We start from the raw sequence: 23411 nt of genomic DNA, 5'->3' as shown, positions 1-23411 counted from the left end.
TGTCCTCGTTTGCAATGCACATTTGTGTTCATTCCACTAGTTTTCTCCGTATGCCCATTTTATCAAATTCAATATAGTTGGTTTTAGCGGATGTCTTTTTTGTACAAAAATGTTGACTAAATTTTTTAAAACATTGGTATAATATATTGGAATTAACTTTATCAAAAATTGCATTTAAGTATTGCGGGGTCAAGATACATTTTAAGTTTTTATTTTCGATCATTATAAATAACACCATCAGTTTTTAAAGGCATCCTATATTAAATCGCAGTCCTCTTGATCCAAGTGACACGCATTCATTTATACATTTCAAAAAATTTGATATAAATACACGTCCAATAAAACCAAAAACTGAAAGCAAAATTTCACAAAAATTTGATAAACGCCACTTTAGTCACGATTTTGATTTGGCATGATTGGAGGGTCACCCAGTGACTAAAGAACTTTATCAACGATGCAACAGTTTTGGTTAGTTGGCATAGTTGGTTCTCATTTTTGTCTTATATTTTAAGCAACATAACTATATTGGAAAATATTAGGAGTTGATTTGAACATATTTTTTTATCTGTGGTACTGCAAAAATAAAGTTGTTATGATACTCCCTGGCTAATTGTCTCAAATGCCTTTATTTCCACGACTGCAGCTGGCGTTTTTGGTCATGTCGAGAGCAGCAACTTCGTTTATTTGTCTGCATGTATTCGTTAGCAGACCACTGTTCAATATAAATCGTCCCTGTTCCTTGTGGGTTGTTCGTTGAATAACATGTTTTGTTTTAGTTATCAATGACATACTAAAATACAGTCGACCTCTTACAATTTCAACAAAAAGTTACGCGACCAGGAGGCCCACAACAAAACACTCCCCTTCGCTATGGTATGATAATCGTCACTGCACCTAAACAAAATATTTCAACTGTTTCGAAAACTTTCGATACATTTGGGGATTAAATCTACAACCGAAAACCAAAAATCGTTACGGCTCCTTCCGTGCTGACGCACTCGATGCCAATACGGCCAAGACGTGTTTTGAATCGCACGAGATTTTAGTCCTTAAAGCATTTCCTAGCATACGGCATTGTATGTATCACGCAGGCCGGAATCCTTTCTTCACCGGGGTCATCGTGAGCATATAGACAAGGTTCGTTCCAATCCCAAACCAGAAACAGATTTCAAACATTTGGCATATTTGAGGGTAAACTTGGAGAATGGTTTGCAGAGTTGGAAGAGATGTGTCATACTATTGTCGGTTATCAATCACTTAAGAACTTTATTAAATTTTCTTCCTGGCTTCGGTTTTTATGTATTTGTGTGACTTTATCATTGGAAACACTAATTTTAATCTTGACTCATCTAATAATAATAATACTTGTTATAATCATCGTTCATTTGCTTGAAGGTGGCAGACAATAATATACTGGATATATGCGACATTACACGGAATTTTCCAGAGTAGGAACACAATCGAAAATTTGAGGAATAGCAATATGAAATGGGTTTTCCTGTTTTTCAACTTAATCAAGACATCCTGGTTGCCTAGATATTTTGCGTTCAGTGTGACAAATAACATGTTAAAGGAATTAATAATAATAACAGGAATTTAAAGTGGAATTTAGTTGAAGAACTACAAGTGAATACAAAAAATATATAGAGTCGAGCTACCAGTAGATACGGCAAGAGCCTTAGCCAACCTATGCCATTATTAATGAATGAATATTACTGACACACTGACGACATCAGATTTAAAACGAAAACTAAATAAAGACTAAAAACGAATTTTCTTTGAAATTTTTTTAATGTTTGTTTGAGAATGTTATAATATATTATACAAGTTATATAAGTTGCTTGATGTGAAATGGTAACAATATGGCCAACAAAAATTTTGATTTGGTATTTTTCATATTTTTGGAGATATACGAACTAAACTAATCGAAAAACAATGTTTTTTGTTTCTAATATATTGGAATTAATTTTTTAGATATCTTTTTTTCTTTGTGTTCTTTTGTGGTCAAGAAATTTAGACGTAAAATTACACCCTTGTTTAAAAAACAATAATAGACTTATTTTAAAGTAAAAATTGGTGATTAAGACGAACCTTAAGCGCCACATATATTTTGTAAGATACTTAAGCTTGAAATAAAGCTGAAGCTTATTTTAAATACCTATGTGCGAGATTTCCCCCCAGATGCAAAATTAAAGGACGAAATTTTTGTGGTCTTGAGATAAGGGGATTAATATAAGATCAAGATTTTGTGAATACCATGATCGAATATGAAAAAGTTAAATTACTGATATTATAAAAGGGTTTCTAAGCAAACAACAAATATCCAAATTGCAAAGATGTTAGAAAACATGTTAGAGGAATTTAGAGAAATGGGATGCAATATGAGTATAAAAGTACACTTTTCACGCTCACATCTGATGTTAAAGAAATAGAACACAGGTGGGGCGTTGTAATAATGGCAGATTACTGCTGATCATTAAGAAGGAACAATGCATGAAAATCCACTAAACAAAGTTTTTCGGCCAAGAGCGAGAGAGCTTCGAAAAATAAATGTATTTTTTGACACTTTGTAATTTAATTTAGATTTTTTAATTCGCTTTTTGTTCTTGAGCTAATAAAATAATGGTTAAATCTCTTAATTTTTTAATTTTGATAAAAAACAACCCTTTGCTACACCAATTGCGCAAAATATTTAATTGTTCCTGTAGCAGAATGCTGTCATTCATAAACGAAAGCAAATATCTTCAAGTTATCAATCGTTTAATTATGTAAATAATTCGATTAGACTGTCCGTCTCTGGTCTACTGATCTTTCTTTTATTGTTAACTGTAGAAACGTACTGTACACTGGTACACCGTACAGTGAGGATAAGAGTTTAACCTTACTGTGCAGATAATTTTTCGCGCTCTGTATAAGCAATCTGAGATTTTTTGCTAATTTCTCAGGTTAACTTGTTAACAGGTTAAAGTGAAATTTTAATTATCCAGGCAAATTTTTGGGTACTAGCTACGAACAAGATATCAGGGTGATTATAGCCTTGTCTGCGCTGAGTATTCGATCCCAGTACAATCTTTGCATTTTAGTACCTCCAGACTCAAGTACTTATAATAGGGGACCGGAGTCCAAACGTATAGGACAGGTATTTATTTTTCGAAAGACTCTTCAATCTTCACGTGCTCTAGTATTCCGTCTGACACCTATCCAGGACGTTCTTATTTATGATCTTTTTCTGATAGTTTCTCAACTTATTAATCGGCCTGCTGGTCGGTAAGTTATAGATGAATATAGGATTTCTGCATTTGGTAAGTAATGCGACGATTTTGCCAGATTTTTCACTGACTTTATTAGTTTCCGCTCAGCATGAGAACTTTGTAACAAAGATGGGCTTTTCCTCCAGGTTCTGTAAAATGATGTCTGCTTTGTTTGCCATGCTCATCCTAGGGAGCAGTTCCACAGAATTTTGCATGGACTGTCTTCCACCACTGATCAGTCGTATTTGAAACATGATAAATTTCTGGATCTCCATCGATCCTTAGAGGTAACGCAAAAGGTAATATAAAACTTTTAGGGCTTTATCATGCTCTGGGCAGGCGGTTATAGGAAGGTGCATGCCGATATCTCTGCTCTGAATACAAGATGGACAGGCTTGGTTGGCGTATTAATCCAAAATATCACGTCTATATGCTCATTCGTTCATAACAGAGCTGATGGTACATTAAAACGTGTCATACTTCATTATGTTTATAGGTAAGTATATTATAAGTACATAACGTCAATTTTAACAATACACTAATACAATTAACATAATATAGTTAAGAGTCCACAATTACCATCACCAATTGTCCTATAATGGAAATCAACCAGGTTCTAAGTTTGAACTGGGAAAATATATGTTAAAGATGCTAGGGGCGCTGAATTAACTCTCCTTCAAATATGGACGGTTCCCAACAGCATTTGCATTTTCTTTTAAAGCAAGTAGTTTACTTTATACTCCAGAGCTACACGGCGCTATAGTGTACAACTTCTCGATGTTGTAAAGTCCATGTTCCCATTCCTCTGCGCTAGGGAATAAACCTTGGTTAATTGATACTAGTAATTTGAGCGTCATTCGGTTTATGCATTGAATTTCTTCCAAAGTCGAGTTGTCACCACAAGCTGTGATGTACAACAGGCAAGGTTAATGTACCAATCGCATGTATAACTACGTTCTTAGAATCTTTCGGATCCTGCCTTAATACTCCTTCCTCATTGTTTTCAGGGTCCAATGCTTTAATCGATTACTAAAGACATATCAAGGAATATCACCACTAAACATCTTGGTAGCAGCCTTCATTAACTGCAGTTAACAATGACAAACAAGTAGCTAGTTAACTAATTCTGTAGATCCAGTAATTTTTTAGGAGCCCTTCACTTGCCGAAGTAGATTAAATAAAGGCGCAAGTGCTATACAAAATAATCTTGGAGAAACTCTTGGCATATACATGGTAGCTCTTTTAGTTCCAAGCAGGATTTTTGTTTTACGTTTGCCCATGAAGTTTTTAAGGAACTTGATGCATCTGTCATTGACATGTGCGACCAATGGGTTTCCAGTAATAAATCCAGCTAATCAACAATGCTTTCCTTGGTTTGCAGCAGTATTCAAGGATAGATTTTGAAAGGAACAAGTAGTGTTTGCAATCTCTTGATACTTTTCGGCTGCCTTTTTATTGCGCTTGGATTAGGTGATGTTCCGATGCGTGCCTAGTTATTCTTCGTGGCAGTTCAGTAGTTCAGTTTTAGGAATGCATATTATTAGGAATGTATATTGTTGTATTTTAACGCCAGATATTTGTGACGTGTAGATCTTTCAGCCAGGCATTTGGCATTCGATACGAACCAGTTACTGTTTAATTACTTCCCAGTCTATTGATGGGGCAGTCTATGTAGATAATTCTTTGACTATTGTGCTCTTTGGGGATCTCATAGATGTTTCTACATTATTGTTATTATTTAATTCTATCATTATTATGAACACTTAATTATTTATTAATTAAAATTTATCAATAATATCGTTAATAGATATTAAAACGAATACAGGTCCCAAATTAAAGCCTTGTGGAACCCTGGATACAGCAGTGTACTTTACGGAATTGAAACCATTAGACGAAACATCCTCTTTATGGCTAATAAGATAAGATTTAAGAAAGATTGGACATCCATATTAAAACCAAACATTCGAAGTCATCGATTTGTCCGCATGGCAAATACTTGACTCTGGTCTGTCGCCCACGTAGTAGGTTGCACTTGCTTGGTACACATGCACTCGTTTACGTTCGATAGCAGTAGTCAGCGAGGAATACCCCGCTGGCAGCAAAAGCGCGTTACAACCGCGATGTCCGCAAAAGCGAACTATCTAAAATAGTATTACGCGGCGCGTTAATACAAACAAACGCGGCGGTTCCGAAGAATCTGCATCTCGTGATACATTCGTCGTTACAGAGAAGTTCGGTGCCAGTGTCCGTGCCGTTACACTCAGAAGGCTATGCATTGCTGCGTTCGGAACGAATCGATTTGACAACAGTCGGATTTTCGGTTCCCTAATTTGATTGCGGTAAGTGGAGCTAATCGTTTCTTTGTTTGGGTGTCTGGCTTTGTGGACGTCGATCCTCTGTCGTTTCGGAGGAAAATGTGTGGGTTATGAAACGTGGAGAAATCCTAACGCAAACATAGAAAAGGCGGTCGATGGCCAGAAACATTTCCGCGTTTATATTCGAATTGGGACGCAAGCCGACTTGATAGTAAATAACATTCTCGCCTTTGTTTTGATGAAATTTTATGGTTTGTGTTAGCGGGGAAGCTTTATTTATTTACCTACCTAAATGATACAGTATGTGTCACCAGTGAAAGTGGTTTTAAACGCGCTTAGAGTGGGGTCATTGAATCTTTGAAATGAATGCGGAGAATACGCTGCAGTATGAAAAAATCTCCTTTTGTATATTTGATTGTTAGGATTACACCAGACTTGCCTTTGTTCGGAGATTGTCAAGACTATTTTATTTCTGATGAAAAATGGGGTCTGAGCGTACCCATTAAACATGCCAACAAGCCAACAAGAAATGCTAAATTTAAAAAATGGTGTATCTCGAAGAGGTGGGTGTTGGCATCTTAAGAAAATGCGAAACAGCTTGGACAAAATCTCCCATTAGAGGATGTTAGTAATCACAACTAAAAGCATTATCGAAGTAAATGATACGCAAGAACTTTAGATATCTTTTTTTTTTCCTAAAAAATAAAAAAAAACATCTCTACAACTAACTAAACTAACTAAAGAAAAGAAACAACATATTGAAAACAGAAGTTTTGAATCAATCTGACCCAAATGTACGGCTCTAGCCAACGTAACCGATGACTTGGCCAGTACTTTGGGTAGAAAGGATCCATCCAGTCTTTCAAGACTATTCCAAAACATTAGGCATGCCCAATCCTGCAACCTACCTTTCTTATTTTATACATGTGGTTCTGTAAATGTATTTCAATATCTGCAAGCAAAGGGTGGTTCTTGAGAAGAAGCAATCAGACCCAGTTAACGTAACTTAAATTCTTATTCCAAGCTTAAATTCTTATTAAATCTTATTATTATTATTGTTATTATTATTATTATTATTCCATCTCAGACCCATGAAAATTTCAAAATGAGCCTCACCAAAACTTTAACTATGGTGATCAGTGGTGGTTCAGTACAAAAGAAACTAAAACAAACTAAAAGCATAGCTAAAAACTTGGGTTTAATCTTTAACGATAAGTAAAAATTAAAAAAGCATAATAAAATTTGTCTCCATTAAACACACAACTTTAAAATCTATATTTACACGTAGGGATTACCTTTTCAGAAATAACAAATCTCTCCCAATTAAAGTTTTCTCAAGATTTTTGCGCTCAATGAATACAAAGAATTCCTAATAAACGTAATAATTAAGTGAATATAATTGATTCTCGCATCAAAAACCGACATATTTCTGCAAAAAAATACACCTTACACCTTTTCTTTAACTGAATAGGCCTGTGCTTTGTGATGTCACCAAAATATAGTAAATTAAATATGGGAAAAAATTGCGTTTATAATGTTTGACCTTTCGAAGCCAATTGATATTGTTTTATCTCACGGAGTGTAAGCCCGGTTTTGTTCGCCCACGTCAAATAAAGCGCTTTGTTAAGTCGTTAAACGTCTATGAATTTAAATTGAACAATTTTACCATTTCTGATTTAATAATTTAATATTTGTCGGAAGTGTGTGTCCCATTGGTAAGGTTGCAATTGCAATACCGACAAATTGTTATTTTATCACTTTAAAAAACATCAAACTCTTTGTAAAGTAAATGCAGGATACGAAATTTTCTGATGATGTTGTAGTACATAAGATAAGGTGGGACAAGTGCGACCGAAAATTTTCATAGTTGATAATGAAACAACTATAAAAATTACTTCTTTTAAACTTATGAGTTTTCGTGTGTTTGCCATATTAGTGTGATAATTAACTTACATATTAGTAATACCTATTTATCCAAAATGCAATATTTGCCAATTTACGTACATATATATTTTTTTAAGTACATGTTACGCACTTGCCCCACTGGTCCGGGGCAAGGGCATAATATATCATTATTTTTGCTATTAATACGTTGCGTCCTACGCGGGGCTAGTACAGAATACCTACATATCTGCATTTTTTATTTGTCATTTTCTATTTTCATTAATTATTAAACAAATAAAACTACAAAATATATTTTAAGGGTAAGTCAAAAGATGCAAAAATATTTTTACTACAGAAATATTTATTTAAAGGTTAGAACCTAAAGCCATACGAACTAAAATAAAAAACATTAATTAATGTTGATCGAAATAAAGAATAGTTATAAAAATATATATTTTTCATGCTTCAAAGACTTTAGGAACTGTCTCAAGAATATGCTTTTTTAAGCCTATTACTTCTTCTTCATCAGCATTAAGAAGTTGTTTTACCTATCATATTTGTGTACTTTCTTTTTTCCAGGAAGATTTACCAACGCAAAATCGACAATTTGTATTGTGGTAAGTGTAGGTTCGTCAGCAATTTCGGTATTGGTAACTGGTGTATTCAATAAATATAGAAGGATTTATTTTTGCTGATGAGAATGCTCTAGAAGTTACAAAACACGTGATTCTTGCACACTTGCAACTATTATTCTACCAAACATACATTATTAACTATGTATTATTTTATAGAGGTGCTACAGGTATCAAGGGTATCAAATAATAGATGGCAGCAATTATTTCAAAAGTAATAGGATTTTAACAGTCATATTCTGCACTTTCTCCGGAAACGCACTTGCCCCACCTTACATACTAAAAAAATTAATATAACTATCAACAAATTTTCTCTAGGATGCTTTAGCTGTCCGTAGTAATTGCCAAGCTGTCTGCCGAATTGAAGTTGAGCATTATAGGAATTTTTAAATAACATAATTTTGAAAAATGCGATTAGTGGCAATTACAATGTATTAAATCTTGTTATAAAAGATGTTTATTTACATTGCATATTATTTTTTCAAATTCTTTTATACAGAAACGACGCAATTTTTCTCCAGCTTGAGTCTAATGCATACATACGACAGTTATTTAAGAATGAAAATCGAAGCCTTAATCTTTAATATAAATTTATTTGTATTGTGCTGCTACATTATTTATATGTCGGTGGCATTGCGTATTATCAGAAATCCAGTCATCAATATTATTCATGATATTTTTGTATTCGGCACGACCACAAGGTCAATGCTAAGTGATATTGAGTTATGGGTCAAAGATCACATGTTGTGTAAGGCTATCGTTAACAAATTCAAAGTAGAAATGTTTCAACGTGTCACGAATCACCAACTAACCAAAACTTTTGCTGAAAAAATGTGAGATTTATCTTAACCAAATAGGTTATCTGACACATTTTTTTTCAAATACATCCGAGAAAATAATGCCTTATTAGTATATTGCAATTACCTGCAGAGTGTGAAAAAAATAAATCAAGTTTAGTAGCATACATTTTTCATTATTAATTTATTCATGTCACAATTCAATTGACTGATTAGATAATAACCTATAAGTTCTTTTAAACTTCAATGCAGTAGTTTATTGTCATCCCAATTGTCGGCAACCTAAAAAACAATTTATCTATACATTGAACGATTAGATGAGGCCAACTCCCCATTGCCAGCGTGTTGCATACTATACCTTTTCCACGAGAATTAGTTTTTGGATATATCTTTGCAAAACGGGTCGAAGACATTCACTGACTGATTTGTGAAGTGAATATCGAAACTGAAAAACGTCACACTGTGACTAAAGTACCGCATTAAAATCTCGATTTTGGCTTTCATATTGTAACACTTATGCTATACTGATGGCCGAAAGTTAGAACTTACATCTATATACCGCAATTTTTTGTTTCTCTTCTTTCGAGTCTAGTAGTTCAAATAAACATAGATATCCTACAGGACTAAGCTTTTGTAACACTGGATTAAAATTATTGAGGAAAAACTCAAAATAATATACAAATACTCGACAAGATTCCGTTGATTGCTCATTCATGTGAACCCATGTGAAATTTGAGTTCCACATTGTTGTAGTACAAACATTTAGAATGTTGATAACAGTACTTACATTTTATAATTTTAATGAATAAAATGAACCGGAATGCATGGTTACCGACTAACAAGGAGCGATAGATTAGATGCACAAGTTCATCGTCACAGTAGAAAATTTAAATGCAGGTAAATAATCAGAAATGTTTCATTTGATAAACAATTTTTTTTAGGTTATTGCTTAATTAAAACTTTTTTTTTGCAATTCGTATGTTTTTTATAATTTACAATGTTTCGAATTTTTATTGCTTGTCCTAAAATGATTCCCGCCAGTTTTTTTAGTTTAATTTGTAGATAATTTGTTAGTATAATAAGCATACCAATTTAACAAAAAAAATGTTTATAGCAAAAACCACAAATACATTTCGATCTGAAAATATTATTTTCGATATAAAATATTAAATATTTCGAAAAAGGTGAACCTGGACAATGGTAAATGACTAAATCTCTTTTTAGTAATACAGAATTTTAGAAATCAAAAATATTTTTTAGTTAAGGATCTGAAACTTAACTCGCAACATTCCATAATTTCATATGGGATTTAAGTTACTCCATACTGGCCGTTTACAAAATTATTTAAATTTCTATGTTGTGCGTGTATTAGTTTAAATCATTTCGGCGACAAAAACAAGGAACTAGAATAATATAATTTAGGCAAATGTTGCATGCATAATTTGTTGGATAAAAAGATGCACTTTAGCTCATGATTTGCAGGATGTCAATCGACAGATGCAAAACGTGACGCGACAAAGCTTCGAAGATTTCAGTTTTGATGAGAATGGTATCGATCTATATTTTTCTCTGGTTAATAATTAATTAATAAAGCTTGAGTATCGCCAAGGCAGCAAAATAATGTGAGAATTGAGCAGCTTGTATCGCTAAAGTTTCCGTAAGAGCAATTTTGCATTAAAAGAAAGTGTTATTCTACAATATGAACCACAGACATTTTTTATGGCCTTCTAAACAAGTAGAGCTTTATGCTAATAACCAAGAACTGGCTGCAGATCCACGCGGAAAAAAATATATTGTCGTAAATTACAAAAAACTTAAAAAGTTACTATTATAATATTTAAATAAAACTATTTTACAATATTAAATAGTAATAATCCGGGCACTGATGGAATATTCCATCACTTTTTTTAAACAAATTGCTAAATGTACTAAAGCGAACATGAGCTTAATCTCACATAATTAGAACGGCATTTAACGAAGCTAATTTCTGACCAACAACAAGCTTATTGATTGCGACCATTTAACTGTCATTTTAAGTTGGTCGGGAAAGGATATCGTCGTGTTTTGATGGCGTTTAATTTGATCGCAATTATCGTCCTTTTAAATATATACAAAGTTTTATATTGAAAATTGCAGTTTTGCTGGAAAAATAAATCTATTTGTAACTTTTTAGTAGAATGCGCACGTGATATTTTTTTTCTTTTTCAAAACATTATAATACCACTCCTCCAACAATGTTATAAAATGTAACTCCAAGAGGCAATGTCAACAATTGTCTGATTTAAATAAAGTCGAATGTAGATAAATATGTTTTTTTTTCATCTCCATTTGAGCTGTCAGCATCGATTGTTTCGATTCTTCGTTTGATATTTAGGTCAAATCCAATACTTAATATGTAGATTTATTTTGTTTAATAGAAGTCAGGAATGCTATATGTATGCTATAAATATAAAAATGTTTCCATTGTTTTCCCAAATGATATCCGCAGTGTATAATGATAAAAACTGAAAACTCATTGATCAATGATCTCTAATACGTACTTATTGACTTTAATTAAAAGGCATAAGTGACTCACAGGCAGCTCATAATCTATTAATTTTTGAACAATAATTAAGACATCCTATTTTTTTGGTTTCTAAGTGTCACACATTTAATAAGAACCACAAACACCAATAAACTTTTTAACTTGCTTCAACTATAATATTCATACAACTAAGATAACTAGGTATGTGTTTCCCTATATTCGCTTTTTTATAGTTATCATTAACTCACCGATAATCTTGTTAACGGTGTGTAGTGTAAAAAAAAAGAACCCATTACAACAATCTTCGTTCCTTCAACGCGAAAACATAAATACATTCAGACAGTTCGATGACTCAAGTTCCCAAAAATAAATGCAAACTATCATATGTATAAGTAGCCCCAGCCAAATACTTTGTTTTAACATTGACATAACCCGCTGCCAAAAAATAAAATAACATTACGGTAAAATAATAGGATTCCAAATAAAACAAAATGTCATAAGAAAACTAATCTCACATGGAGTAGAGCGCTCATAGTTTTGGTTAGTTAATTCTTAACTAAATGTTCAGCAGGCAACTTGTCATCCTGTATATACAATCAAATATGCTTGACAGTATTTGTAGAAAGTTATTTACTAATCAGTTTCATAATATACATCAAATTTACGCAAAATATAACTATTTGCTTTACAAACTAATGTATGTTTACTTCATTGTTGTTCACTTAGATATTTCAAATTAAAGAGGCTAGAGGATCTGAAGGAACTGACATTTAGTTAAATATAATCGATATTTGCATTTGTTCGAGAAGATTTACCTGAAACATGCTCATATTACTGTAATCTCTGTTACGAGCTTCTTGTTTATTATATCAACCCCGTACCCAGGTTTAGGTAACTTTCAATTACAATAATTCTCAGTGCTGTATAATCCATTATTATTAGACATTTGAACTTGCGCAATGAGGCCTTTTTCCTAAACAATAACAAAAAAAAAAATGGGTACAATCGTCAAACTGTGGCTATCTTTACGTGAAATGTAATTGAAGCGTGGATTTTTTTTTGTTACAGGCGTTGAGGCGTTAGGTTTTGATGGTAGACATTTGCTATGGAAATGGCATCGGAATCTAAAGGCGTTAATATACACCTGCCGCTGAATCCTGAAGAAGGCAATGAAAGCGTTTCCTTTAACGTTAATCCCGGAATAGTCTATTCACCTCCCATTGGAAAAGAACGCGAATCTCTAAATAATGCATTCGTGTTAAGGTAATTCGAAAAAAACTTTTAGCCTTTTTTGTGTTATAGTTTGCCAACGGATTTTTCAAACGGGTTAATGTATATAGTCCGTTACCTTTCACGTAATCAAGAATTAATTTAATTACTACTGGTTTTAAAACATCTCGTTCGATTTTTGATATATTATAATTTAGCTTTTATTATTATTATTTTCCATATTTTTTGTTCATCAAATTAAAGACACATGTGATTTCTGTAATGTACAGGGGACAGGTGCACTCAAATGTGTGATTAAACCAGTGGAAACAAAAATTGATTAGTTTATCAACCATTCAACCATTTTCCTATGCCTAAATATTAGGGATGCTAACATCTTCAGATATGTCATAGGTAGGCATAAAACTGTTAATCAATGTCAATATTTTTTTGTTAATGTGTACCTATTTTGTGAAAGTATTCAATAAGCTCATAATGGAGAGATGTATTTACTCGAATGAAGTCTTGATAAATTTGTTTTAAATAGACAATGTGGTCAAATTATAGCAAGAACATGACAAACGTAATGAATTGTCAACTGCTGTTATGTATTGCTCACCAATTTAAAGTTTTTTGGTTTGGGAGAGACTGTGCTACTTTCTTTTTCCAATTATTTTAAAAGAAGGCTCCAGTAATCTGCGCTAAACCAGCAGTCCTCTCCCTTGGTTTATAGATCGAGGAGTTGTGCAGGGTCTTCTTCTTTTCTCAATATACACTTCTGATTTCATAAATTTCTTTAATTACTCCTACTGTCATCAATACGCAGACGATACTGACATTTATTTTTCTTTTCCTTCCAAAAAAGTACATTAAGCAGTAAATATGAAAAATGATGACTTAGAAATTATTTCAGAGCTTTCCGAAGCACACAAGTTGGTACTTAGTGGAAACAAAACTCAGGTCGTTTTATTTGATGCTAATATGGTATATATGATAAATGAAGACTTGGAAATTATTTCAGGGCTTTCCAAAGCACAGAAATTGGTACCTAGTGGAAACAAAACTCAGGTATTGGGAACTAATAGAGAGAAACACCTCGTTTATAGTACATTTGAGTGATATTGCATTAAAGATTACCGATTCATGTAGAAATCTCATTTTTGATTCAGACATGAGATTTTCAACACATGTTTCTTCATTTGTTTAAAAAACCTATGCCACGATATATGGGGACATCCTTGAAACTGGTACCAAACTACCACTAACAGATTCTTTAATGTGATCTCATGTTGCTTACTGTGACGTTGTTTTTTGACTTGCTTTATTGCAGAAAGATAGGAATAATCTATAAAAGCTTCTTATTGCTTGCCACAGATTTGTTTATGGTGTGCACAAATTTGAGCATATTACAACATTTCTGCAATTGTCCGAATAGCTCACCTTAAGCGAGAGATAGTTTTTTGCGTTTAGCAACTCTTATTTTGAGGTTCGCGCCATCAAAACTTGTATGGTGTACCGCGGCACACCACATTGTACCAGAGATCCTTTAGTTACAATGCCTTCAGTATCTTCAGTGTTAAGGGTTTTCTTTGCACCGAGTGGTTGTAGAAGAGCAACCTAGTTGGATATCGCCACCCATTAGATAATAATATGTGCAGAACTACCTTCTAACTAAATAAAGACATTTTTACTTATTTATTTAACATGCTCAACATTCAATTAGTATATCATAATTTAGAAATAAAGAAAGACCAGGTTTCGATGGAAAGTGCAGGATAAGGTTTAGTCCATCCAAAGAATCCAAATAATTTACGAGAGTTCAACCCCTTTGATGAGATGGCAGAATTGTGCTTCTGTCTTACTTACCGTATTAGAGTTATTAAAGGTAATACATGTTTCACAAATTTGCTGGACTATTTTTTGACTAATTATATACCCGTAATTCGTTTTCCGGCCAAACGAGGTGTCTATTTTCTCCCGGAAATAACGAAATAAAGACAGTGTTGCGATGACATAATTTTATAATTTTGAAATAAATTTATTCTTTTACTAAAAATAAGTGCTTTAGCTGTAGCGGCCGATAAGCATACAACTAAATAACTAATCTTATCGCGTCGCAGATGCAAAACGCGTGACGATTATACACCAAACGTCATTAACAAATTTAATTAGAATCAATATCAGATTCACTTATATTGTAATAACGGTAAATCACTCGAGTCTATTTGATTGTACGATCGGAGGTGATACGAGTGCGCTTAATTTAGTCCATCCGTTGTTTAACCTCGTTCGGCGTGATGCTCTTTTTCAGCGGTTCGCAGACGAACCTCTGCAACGGATCCCCTGCGACGGCATTAACGATGCCCGGAACTCTTCGGAAAGTACCAAACGGCAGTCCCAGCAATAATCACAACAAGAGACCGATGATTTCGCTAACTCACCTACCGAAACGGCCTCCCGTTGATATAGAATTCATAGATCTGTCGTATTCCGTATCCGAGGGACGCAAAAGGGGTTACAAAACGATACTCAAGTGCGTAACCGGTAAATTCAGATCTGGCGAGCTGACCGGCATAATGGGACCATCTGGGGCAGGAAAAAGCACCTTGATGAACATATTAGCCGGCTACAAGTAAGTAATGCGGTATTTCAGAAAGGTGTAGAATAATAAAACCTCATTAAGAATGCAGAAATACTTAAGTCACTTTCATTTTATTTTAACAGAATAAAAATTCCTTTTTAAAAAGCTTCTTAATTACACCCGCGTCGGTTGTTTTTGAAACGCACGTGCTGAAACGTTAGCAAGTTCGATTCAACAATAACCGACGCAGCGGAATCCAAAAGTTTTGTAAATAGTATAATGTGCTTGAGGAAGTTTCTTTGAAAAAAAGAATAAAAATTAGGTTACTTTTCACAGAACTTTGGGATTCCTCCTGCGTCGGTTTTTGTTAAGTGAAACTTGCTAACGTTACACCGATCATCCTTCAGAACTTAACTGAAACAGTTTCAGAATTCAGAAGTTTTGTGTAAAGTATTACAATAACCTGTGGAAGTTCTTTCAAAAATTAAAAATTAGGTTGTATTAGGTACCCTTATTTTTCATTAAACATTGCGCGAAAATTCGATTCGATTTCGATTATTTGAGAAACTCACATCATCACATCTAATCAAGATCCCACCTTTTCTATTTTTTTTTTTTAATAATATACCGGACAGCAAGTCGCAAGTTATTTCATTCGCTTGATCAAACATCAGCTAAGTTCTATAAGACTTGCTGCTCATTATATATTTTTCTGCTATATCTTCTTTAGCTTATTTCATAAAACGATGTTTGTGTAAATTGCTATAGGCAATTAGTTCCTTCCTTATCAAATTATCAACAAATTTAATGTTTTTGGTGCTTGTTCAGTCGATAATTTCTTGTTTTCTACAAGATGAAGGCGGAGTCTACTCTGTGCATCGTAATTTATCCATAGCTACTTCTGTAAACTTAGAGTTATTTTTTTGGATATACTACTAAGAATACTACCTTGCGCATAGCACAAGGTAGTATTCTTGGTCCAATTTTATTTACCATTTTTGTGAATGACTTGTATTTCGTAACACAGTCAGAAGAAGAGAGCATAATATACCAACCTGCTTGTAGGTGGAAATAATCTCACTGAGGTTAGTGATAAAGGCAACGATATTTTTATAAGGGCTTATGACTGGTTTCTAAGAAATAAATTGATATTAAACAAAGAGGAAACGAATTTAACTATGTTTAGAACTAGATTATGTAGAGTTGAAATACCATTAGGAATAGGGATAGGTAAAGAAAATATTAGTATTGTAAATAGCACTAAATTCTTAGCTTTACAAATTGACGAATTTCTTGATTGGTCTGAACATATTGATTATCTGCTAAATAAATTAAATTCAATTTGTTATGGAATTAGAGTCGTTGCAAATTATATGAATAAGTAAACTTTAAAAGTTATGTACTTTGCAAACTTTCAGTCGCGCATGAGGTATGGAATTATCTTTTGGGGGGGTAGTGGTCAACTACAGAAAATTTTCGTGGTTCAAAAGAGAACTCTTCGGACTGTCAAAAAAATGCAATTTAGAGAGAGCTGTAGAGGGGTGTTCAAGACTGAAGGTATTTTTACTGTATATGCTTTATATATTTATGAAGGATTGATATTCTTTTTTAAAAATCGAAAGGACTTCGAACTACAGATATTTCGAAGATATAATACCAGAACCCTAAATGTAAATTACCCTATTCACCGTTTAACCTTAACTGAAAGGAGTCCTTATTACATGTGCCTGAGATTGTATAATAAATTACCAAATGAGGTAAAAACAATTGCAAATCTAAAAATCTTTAAATTCACAATAAAAAAGTTATTGATAGAGTTAGAACCTTACTCCATAGAAGATTTTTTCTGTAATATTTAAATAATTGTTTAATTAATACGATATAATTGAAATTTGTAAGAATATCTAGTGCTTTTTCCTTTTTTGACGCCAATTTCCTTTGTGTTTGGTATATTATTTTCAGGTAATGTATTTATGACACAATGTGAAATAAAGTTGATTATTACTATTAAAAAATACCTAATTATACATCGATCTAGAGCACGGAAAGTATCATTTTACTAGGTCACTTTTGTTTCCCATGGATCCGAGCCACTTCGGACATTTCCGGGATTTCACCGCATGGGTTTGGGAGCAATCGGATGTTTTCGGAGATATTTCCCACGCCTGGAATTTGGCGTTTGTGAATGTTAGTGAATGTATTCATGTTTTTTTGCAAAAATATACCCAAAACTAACGGTCGTAGAAAAGGCGTACCTAGTATTGGTAAACTTTTTAAGTTACTCGTTTATTAAACACTTGCTCCGCTCGTGCCAAATAAACTCGTGGTTCAAATGCCGTTTACCACACTTGTTGCATAATATACTATTATCATCACTAAACTAACCAAAATGGTCTTCAAAAATAACATCAGTTAACATGCCAAGTGGTTCCAATTTACAATAGGCTCAAAATAGTATATTGTGAGAGACTTGTTTACCAAACGTGTTGCATACTATACTTTTTCTACGACCGCTAGTTTTTGGGTACGTTTTTGCAAATCAACACGAATACATTCACTAATATGACTGTCAGAATTGGCAAGCGTCAAAATTCAAGTAGTGCGGTAATATCTCCGAAAACATCCGATTGCTTGCAAACCCGTGCGGTAATATTCCGGAAATGTCCGAAGCGGCTCGGATGCGTGGGAAATGAACCTGACGTGGTAAAACATTTTCCTCTTCGTCCTGTATGTATGCCGGGTGTTTCATGTTCGCTGTGGCAAAGTGAAATTACAGGTTTCGGTTTAGTGCTTTTACATTTCAAATGGTGAGGTGATTTTCCTTAATTGTGCCAAAAATTTGATATTTCAAAGTCGTAGGAAAATTTGATTTCAATGAATGAAATAAAATAAAACTAACTTACAAAAACTTCTTATAAAAATCAAAACAAAGTGGCCTCTTGGAATATCGTTCAGATTATGATACAGCGTCTGTCATTTTATTGGAATGAATTAAACTACGTTAATTGCCTAAATAATATTTTATTGTTCTATCTATTTTAGTTTCTTAGACAATAAAAACATTATTTTTGTCACATTTGTAGCGCAATATCTTCCTAATGTGGGTTTTGACCCATCGTTTTGATAAAAAATTACGTATTTGTTTTGAAATACCCTGCATTTGGGATATCTGTACACCGGTAGTCACATATGCCCTTATGCAATAACTTACTGTTTTCGAAGTTGCTTCGAAATTAGTATTTTATTTCAAAGTCACAATGATTTCATAGAAATCAAATTATTGTACAACCCAAATTTCAAAATATTTTTTTCTATTCACAAACTCTAAAACACCAAATTACGCGAGGTACTTTTCTCAAGAACAAATATCAGTTTTTTGAGCCTTGAAACTGACAGTAACATAACTACTTTTGATTACAATACCTGAAGATAAAGGATTAATTACATTTGATAATCATTTTACTTTATATTGTATATATAAAAATTAAATTGCTAGATCTTATCTTCGACCATAAACTTAACTTCAAATATTAGTGCAATCATCTAGTCTCAAAACTACATTGAAAAGCATCCCTCGTGAAAAAGTTAACATATTTATTTGACGAAAAACAATTAATCCAAATTCACTACTCAATATAGAATACAGAATATGATACGGGTTGGTCAACTCGCTAAAGAGATGTTTTCTTGGCCCAGAAACAGCAAATAAAGTCTATAGCAAGTTCTCGCCATGTCTATATAGCTTAGATATAAGTGTTCAAAAATAAAAATTAAAACATTTCATATTAATCGCCACAAAAAAATTAGCACCATTATTTTTTGATAAAATAATTGTGAACTAGAAATAGTCAAAATTAAAGAATTATTTAGTTGAAAAAATTTTTTAAAAGTTAAGAGTTTTTATATTTACATTCTATAATAAAAATAATAATAATAGTAAACTTTAATGTCTAACGTCTGAAACGTAAAAATATATCTTTTAATGCCAAGGTATATTGAGCCGGTGTTAGATCATTGCCATCTAAGTTGCTACAAATTCGATTAAAAATACCCATTGCTTGGAAGGGTGCACTTTGATCTGTGGAGGGAGTTGGTAGGCGGAATATTGGACATGTTCAGACTGCCCGCGAAGGAACGTAAAAGCCGATCTGCGATAACAACTCAGAGCAGAGAGATTTACATAATTTAAATAAAAATTGAACTAGTATTTCCAATGGCCTTAAAAAAACATTATGAATAAAGCATCTCTTTTTTTAAATAGATATATAATGACCCCCAAGTCCTGTTTAGATCTAACGTAACTGAAGTAGAATGCCTTTTGTGTCTGTTCGCTTATAAACTCGCTAGCATTCCGAAATATAAATCCTAACATACGCAAATTTGATTTATATGGTTAGCAAACGAAAGCTTGGTTTCCATAGATTTGGGAGTTTTACCAAATATTTTATATTGCCTACTATTACTATTGCAAATAGTAATAATTTACTCGACATACCACTAATTGTATCATTAATAAAAATGGTAAATATGAGAGGGGCAAGATTACTCCCCTGCGAAGTCTCACTTGTGGCAATGAATTTATAGGACTTATGTTCTCGCACCTCGACGTATTGAACTGTGTCTGACAATTACTACTTAAAAAAAAATACTAGGTTCGCATCGAGTGGTTCTGCAATATCTCGAGCTTGGATATCTTACCTCCTGATTTTTCACTGAAACACTTGTACATTATTCATCCTTGTCGCTAAGAAATACTGTGCGCTTACCATGGGATTACTCGAAGAAAATGTGTAATCAGCATTGCTATTCCAGTTATTTCGATCTCGGCAGGTCCACTTATCCGATATCCGATTTCGAATGATATTCTCAGATGTATCGGGTTTCGAATAACGCTGAGAGTCGACCAAAGCTTTTTTCTTATGGGAATACATCTACCAGTTAGAAGATTTCAAACGCAACATAAACTTAAACTACTGTTAAATTTGTTTCATTAGTCTAAGAACGTTAATTGCCTCATTTCGTGTTTCGGATTTGTGTTATAACATGACCTTACGTTCAATTTTTTTAATCATGCCGGTGTTGGCTGGTGTGAAGTTGCAAAATATTGCAAAAAGAGTTTGTTTCTACGAAGGTGCTATTTGAAAAAATTTCATTAGTTCGATACATTGAACTCTGTTTACTATGCGTTCAAAAACCCATAAACTAATGTAGTTTCCGCTCGAACCGGAAGTGCGTCCGTTCACTTCGTAGTGTCTAAAATTGCCTAAGTTTGGACTAAATCAAAGCACCCAAATTTCAAATCGTAGAATCTCTTAAAAAGTTCAATAGTCACCCGACTTATAAGCGGAATGATTTTAGCGAGTGTTTTATTTCAGAACCTCGAACCTCGAAGGTTCAGTCCTGATCAACGGCAAGGAACGTAGCCTGCGCAGGTTCCGCAAGATGTCTTGCTACATAATGCAAGACGATTGCCTCTCGCCTCACCTGACGGTCAAGGAAGCTATGACGGTATCAGCGAATCTCAAATTGGGAAAGGGCGTTTCCCGCTCGGAGAAGAAAGTCGTAATCGATGAAATTCTGGAAGCGTTAAGCCTGCAAGACTGCGTCAATACTTCGACAGTTAACTTGTCTGGCGGTCAAAGGAAACGCTTGTCGATAGCACTGGAACTGGTCAACAATCCCCCGGTGATGTTCTTCGACGAACCGACCAGCGGACTGGACAGTTCTTCGTGTTTTCAGTGTTTGTGTCTGTTAAAATCGTTGGCCAGGGGCGGCAGGACTATCATATGTACGATACATCAGCCTTCCGCTCGCTTGTTCGAAATGTTCGACCATCTGTACATGTTGGCCGAAGGACAATGCATTTACAGGGGCCCCGTTATGGGCCTGGTGCCGTTTCTGTCGACGATGGGCTTGCACTGTCCCGGTTACCATAACCCCGCCGATTACGGTAAGTCTTTAATTTTTCTTTACCAAATCGCACTGTACTGCGTCAACACTTTCGTGTGGTTAGATAACTTTATTTTCTGCATCCTTTCCCAATAATAATAATAAAGGTCCACTTTAATTGTAAATAATGTTACAGCATGAGAAAGTAGGAGATTATCGAAGATTCGGGATACAGTGTGCTAGAAATATTGACTCGGATTGATAATTTGAGAGAGTTAGCACATACGTAACTGCTACCCAAAGGATCCATTATAGCTCCCTCTCTAATTACAACGCTTTTTCTAGGTTCTTCTCTCTGATTAGACTCTGCACAGCTCCTTGCTTGGATGAAAACGCACTCTCTGCTTTCACATTGGCACAACACGTAATAATAATAATAATAATAATAATAATAATAATAATAATAATAATAATAATAATAATAATAATAATAATAATCCATCACTAACAATAATATTAACAAAATTATATCCCGCAATAAACTTGGTATTAAAGGACTTTGGGCACAGCCTCATACTGTTACAGTCCAACGCTTGGAGTGAGAGTGGTAAAAATTAACTAAGCAAAGCTTTAGTTAGGTATAACCGAAAATGAAATCGCGCTAGTGCGCATTTTGTTTACTCCAAAGGCAATTTTTAAACTTATTTCTCAGGGCCAATAGCTTCAGAGACAAGTCTATTAGGGAGACTATTGCTCATATATATTTACAACGTTTTCAAATGCTCTTTTCGATGCTGCGACACAGCAAGGAGGCCCTAACTTAATATACCAGTCTAACACAGGAGCTTTAAACTTTTCCAATGTGATACAATGATTAAACTGTGCTAGTACCAGAGAATCGCAAAGAAGCTTTTTAATATCTTGTGAGAGACGACACTGACAACTTCCAAACAGTACTTTGTAGAGAGTTTTTCGTTGCTTTTAATATCATCAAATATCATCACCGATGATTTTTAGGGTTAAATTCGAGCTTATGTTGATTAACAGAATAGAATCGTAAAATCTACAGAATTAATGCTGTTGCCCGCTTCGTTAAGGCACTTTTTAGAAAAAGAAAAGTATAGTTGAGTGTCATGGGCATAACGATTATAATCACAAAACTGCAATAAAGTTGTAAACCTGGATGTAAAAATCACCAACGAATTTATAAGAGATTTCACTGAACCCTATGTGATTTATCATCTCGAAAGGTTTGCTAGAATCCATTATTTCCCCCAGAATCTTAAAAAGTGTAGACAGAATAGTAATAGAGCATGTGTGTCCGGTTTTCCCTCTTCGCAGAATCCGCATTCAGGGTTTTCTCCACCCCTGTTTACAAAAACAATACTCTGCTTATTTTAAAGTAAATAGTGGTGATCAAGACAAACCTTGGACGCTACATATTGTTTGTAAGGTATATGAAGAAGGTTTAAGAATTGGAATAATAGAACCAGGCTATCCCTATCTTTTGGAATACCTATGATATGCGTGTGCAATGTTCGTGGATATAATACTAAAATGTGAAGTCTGCAATTAGGCCAATGTCACATGGTCCAGATGTCCCAATACCCGAGAATCCAATTTAGAAGAAGATACCACCAGATGTCTTGTAACTTCAATAGACCCATTATTCTTGGAGTCTAAGACATTCTATCTCACCCAAAGAAAGAAAAACTTAGTCTATAAAGTTCCAATTCTATTATAAGTAACAAGTTCTAACAAAAATCACACTTTTGCCTGGAAATTTTTCAATTTGTAATGAATACTTGATTAACAAGCTTACATGTTTTAATGGTTATTCGACTTACTTTCAATTATATATTGATAAAGGGCAAATTTCTTTCGGTTGTACAACTCTTTAATTCGCTTTTAGATGATGTATGATTCAGTAATCTGGTCCACTTATATTATTTATGAACTTATGAACTTTAAAAATGAAAATTTCATGTAGATTCATGCAAATAAATAAGGGAGTAATTAACAAAGTCACACCTGGCCGTTACAATCAAAGATACAAGGGCAATATTTTGGCTCTGGGTGGACACCTTAATTGTTACATTTACACTTGATCAAATTGTCGATAGACCAACCAAACTAAATAAACCGACAGATTCAGGTTGTTCTAATGGCAGAATGTAAATTGAAAGTTTCTTTCAAAATTACTTATTACTTACATTAAATATGCACAAATTTTATTTTAACTGACTTTTATTTCAGAATCATGATTTTGTAAAGGACTAACACATGTGGCTTAGGTAAACTACGCCCAAAAATTCAGCTTCCTATGAAT

The 23411-nt window shown here is 33.7% G+C and overlaps 1 protein-coding gene across 3 annotated transcripts in view; it reads left to right on the top strand.

Annotated features, from left to right (window-relative positions):
• Positions 1-5319: 5319 nt before the first annotated feature.
• Positions 5320-23411, top strand: part of LOC132704472 (ATP-binding cassette sub-family G member 4) — a 32952-nt gene continuing 14860 nt past the window's right edge. Inside the window, exons 1-5 of one of the 3 annotated variants that reach the window (XM_060674484.1) lie at positions 5320-5590; positions 12472-12666; positions 13526-13680; positions 14924-15244; positions 20569-21143. In XM_060674484.1, coding sequence (XP_060530467.1) covers positions 13610-13680; positions 14924-15244; positions 20569-21143 — 967 coding nt within the window. In that variant the 5' untranslated portion in view covers positions 5320-5590; positions 12472-12666; positions 13526-13609. Of the gene's footprint in view, positions 5591-8029; positions 8068-12471; positions 12667-13525; positions 13681-14923; positions 15245-20568; positions 21144-23411 lie in introns of all 3 variants that reach the window. The other 2 variants (XM_060674483.1, XM_060674482.1) reach the window with 2 other exon arrangements.

Source organism: Cylas formicarius, unplaced genomic scaffold, assembly GCF_029955315.1.
Source record: "Cylas formicarius isolate icCylForm1 unplaced genomic scaffold, icCylForm1.1 PGA_scaffold_7__23_contigs__length_41026272, whole genome shotgun sequence".
NCBI classification, from domain to species: Eukaryota; Metazoa; Arthropoda; class Insecta; order Coleoptera; family Brentidae; genus Cylas; species Cylas formicarius.
This window is presented reverse-complemented; position numbering and strand designations above follow the sequence as displayed.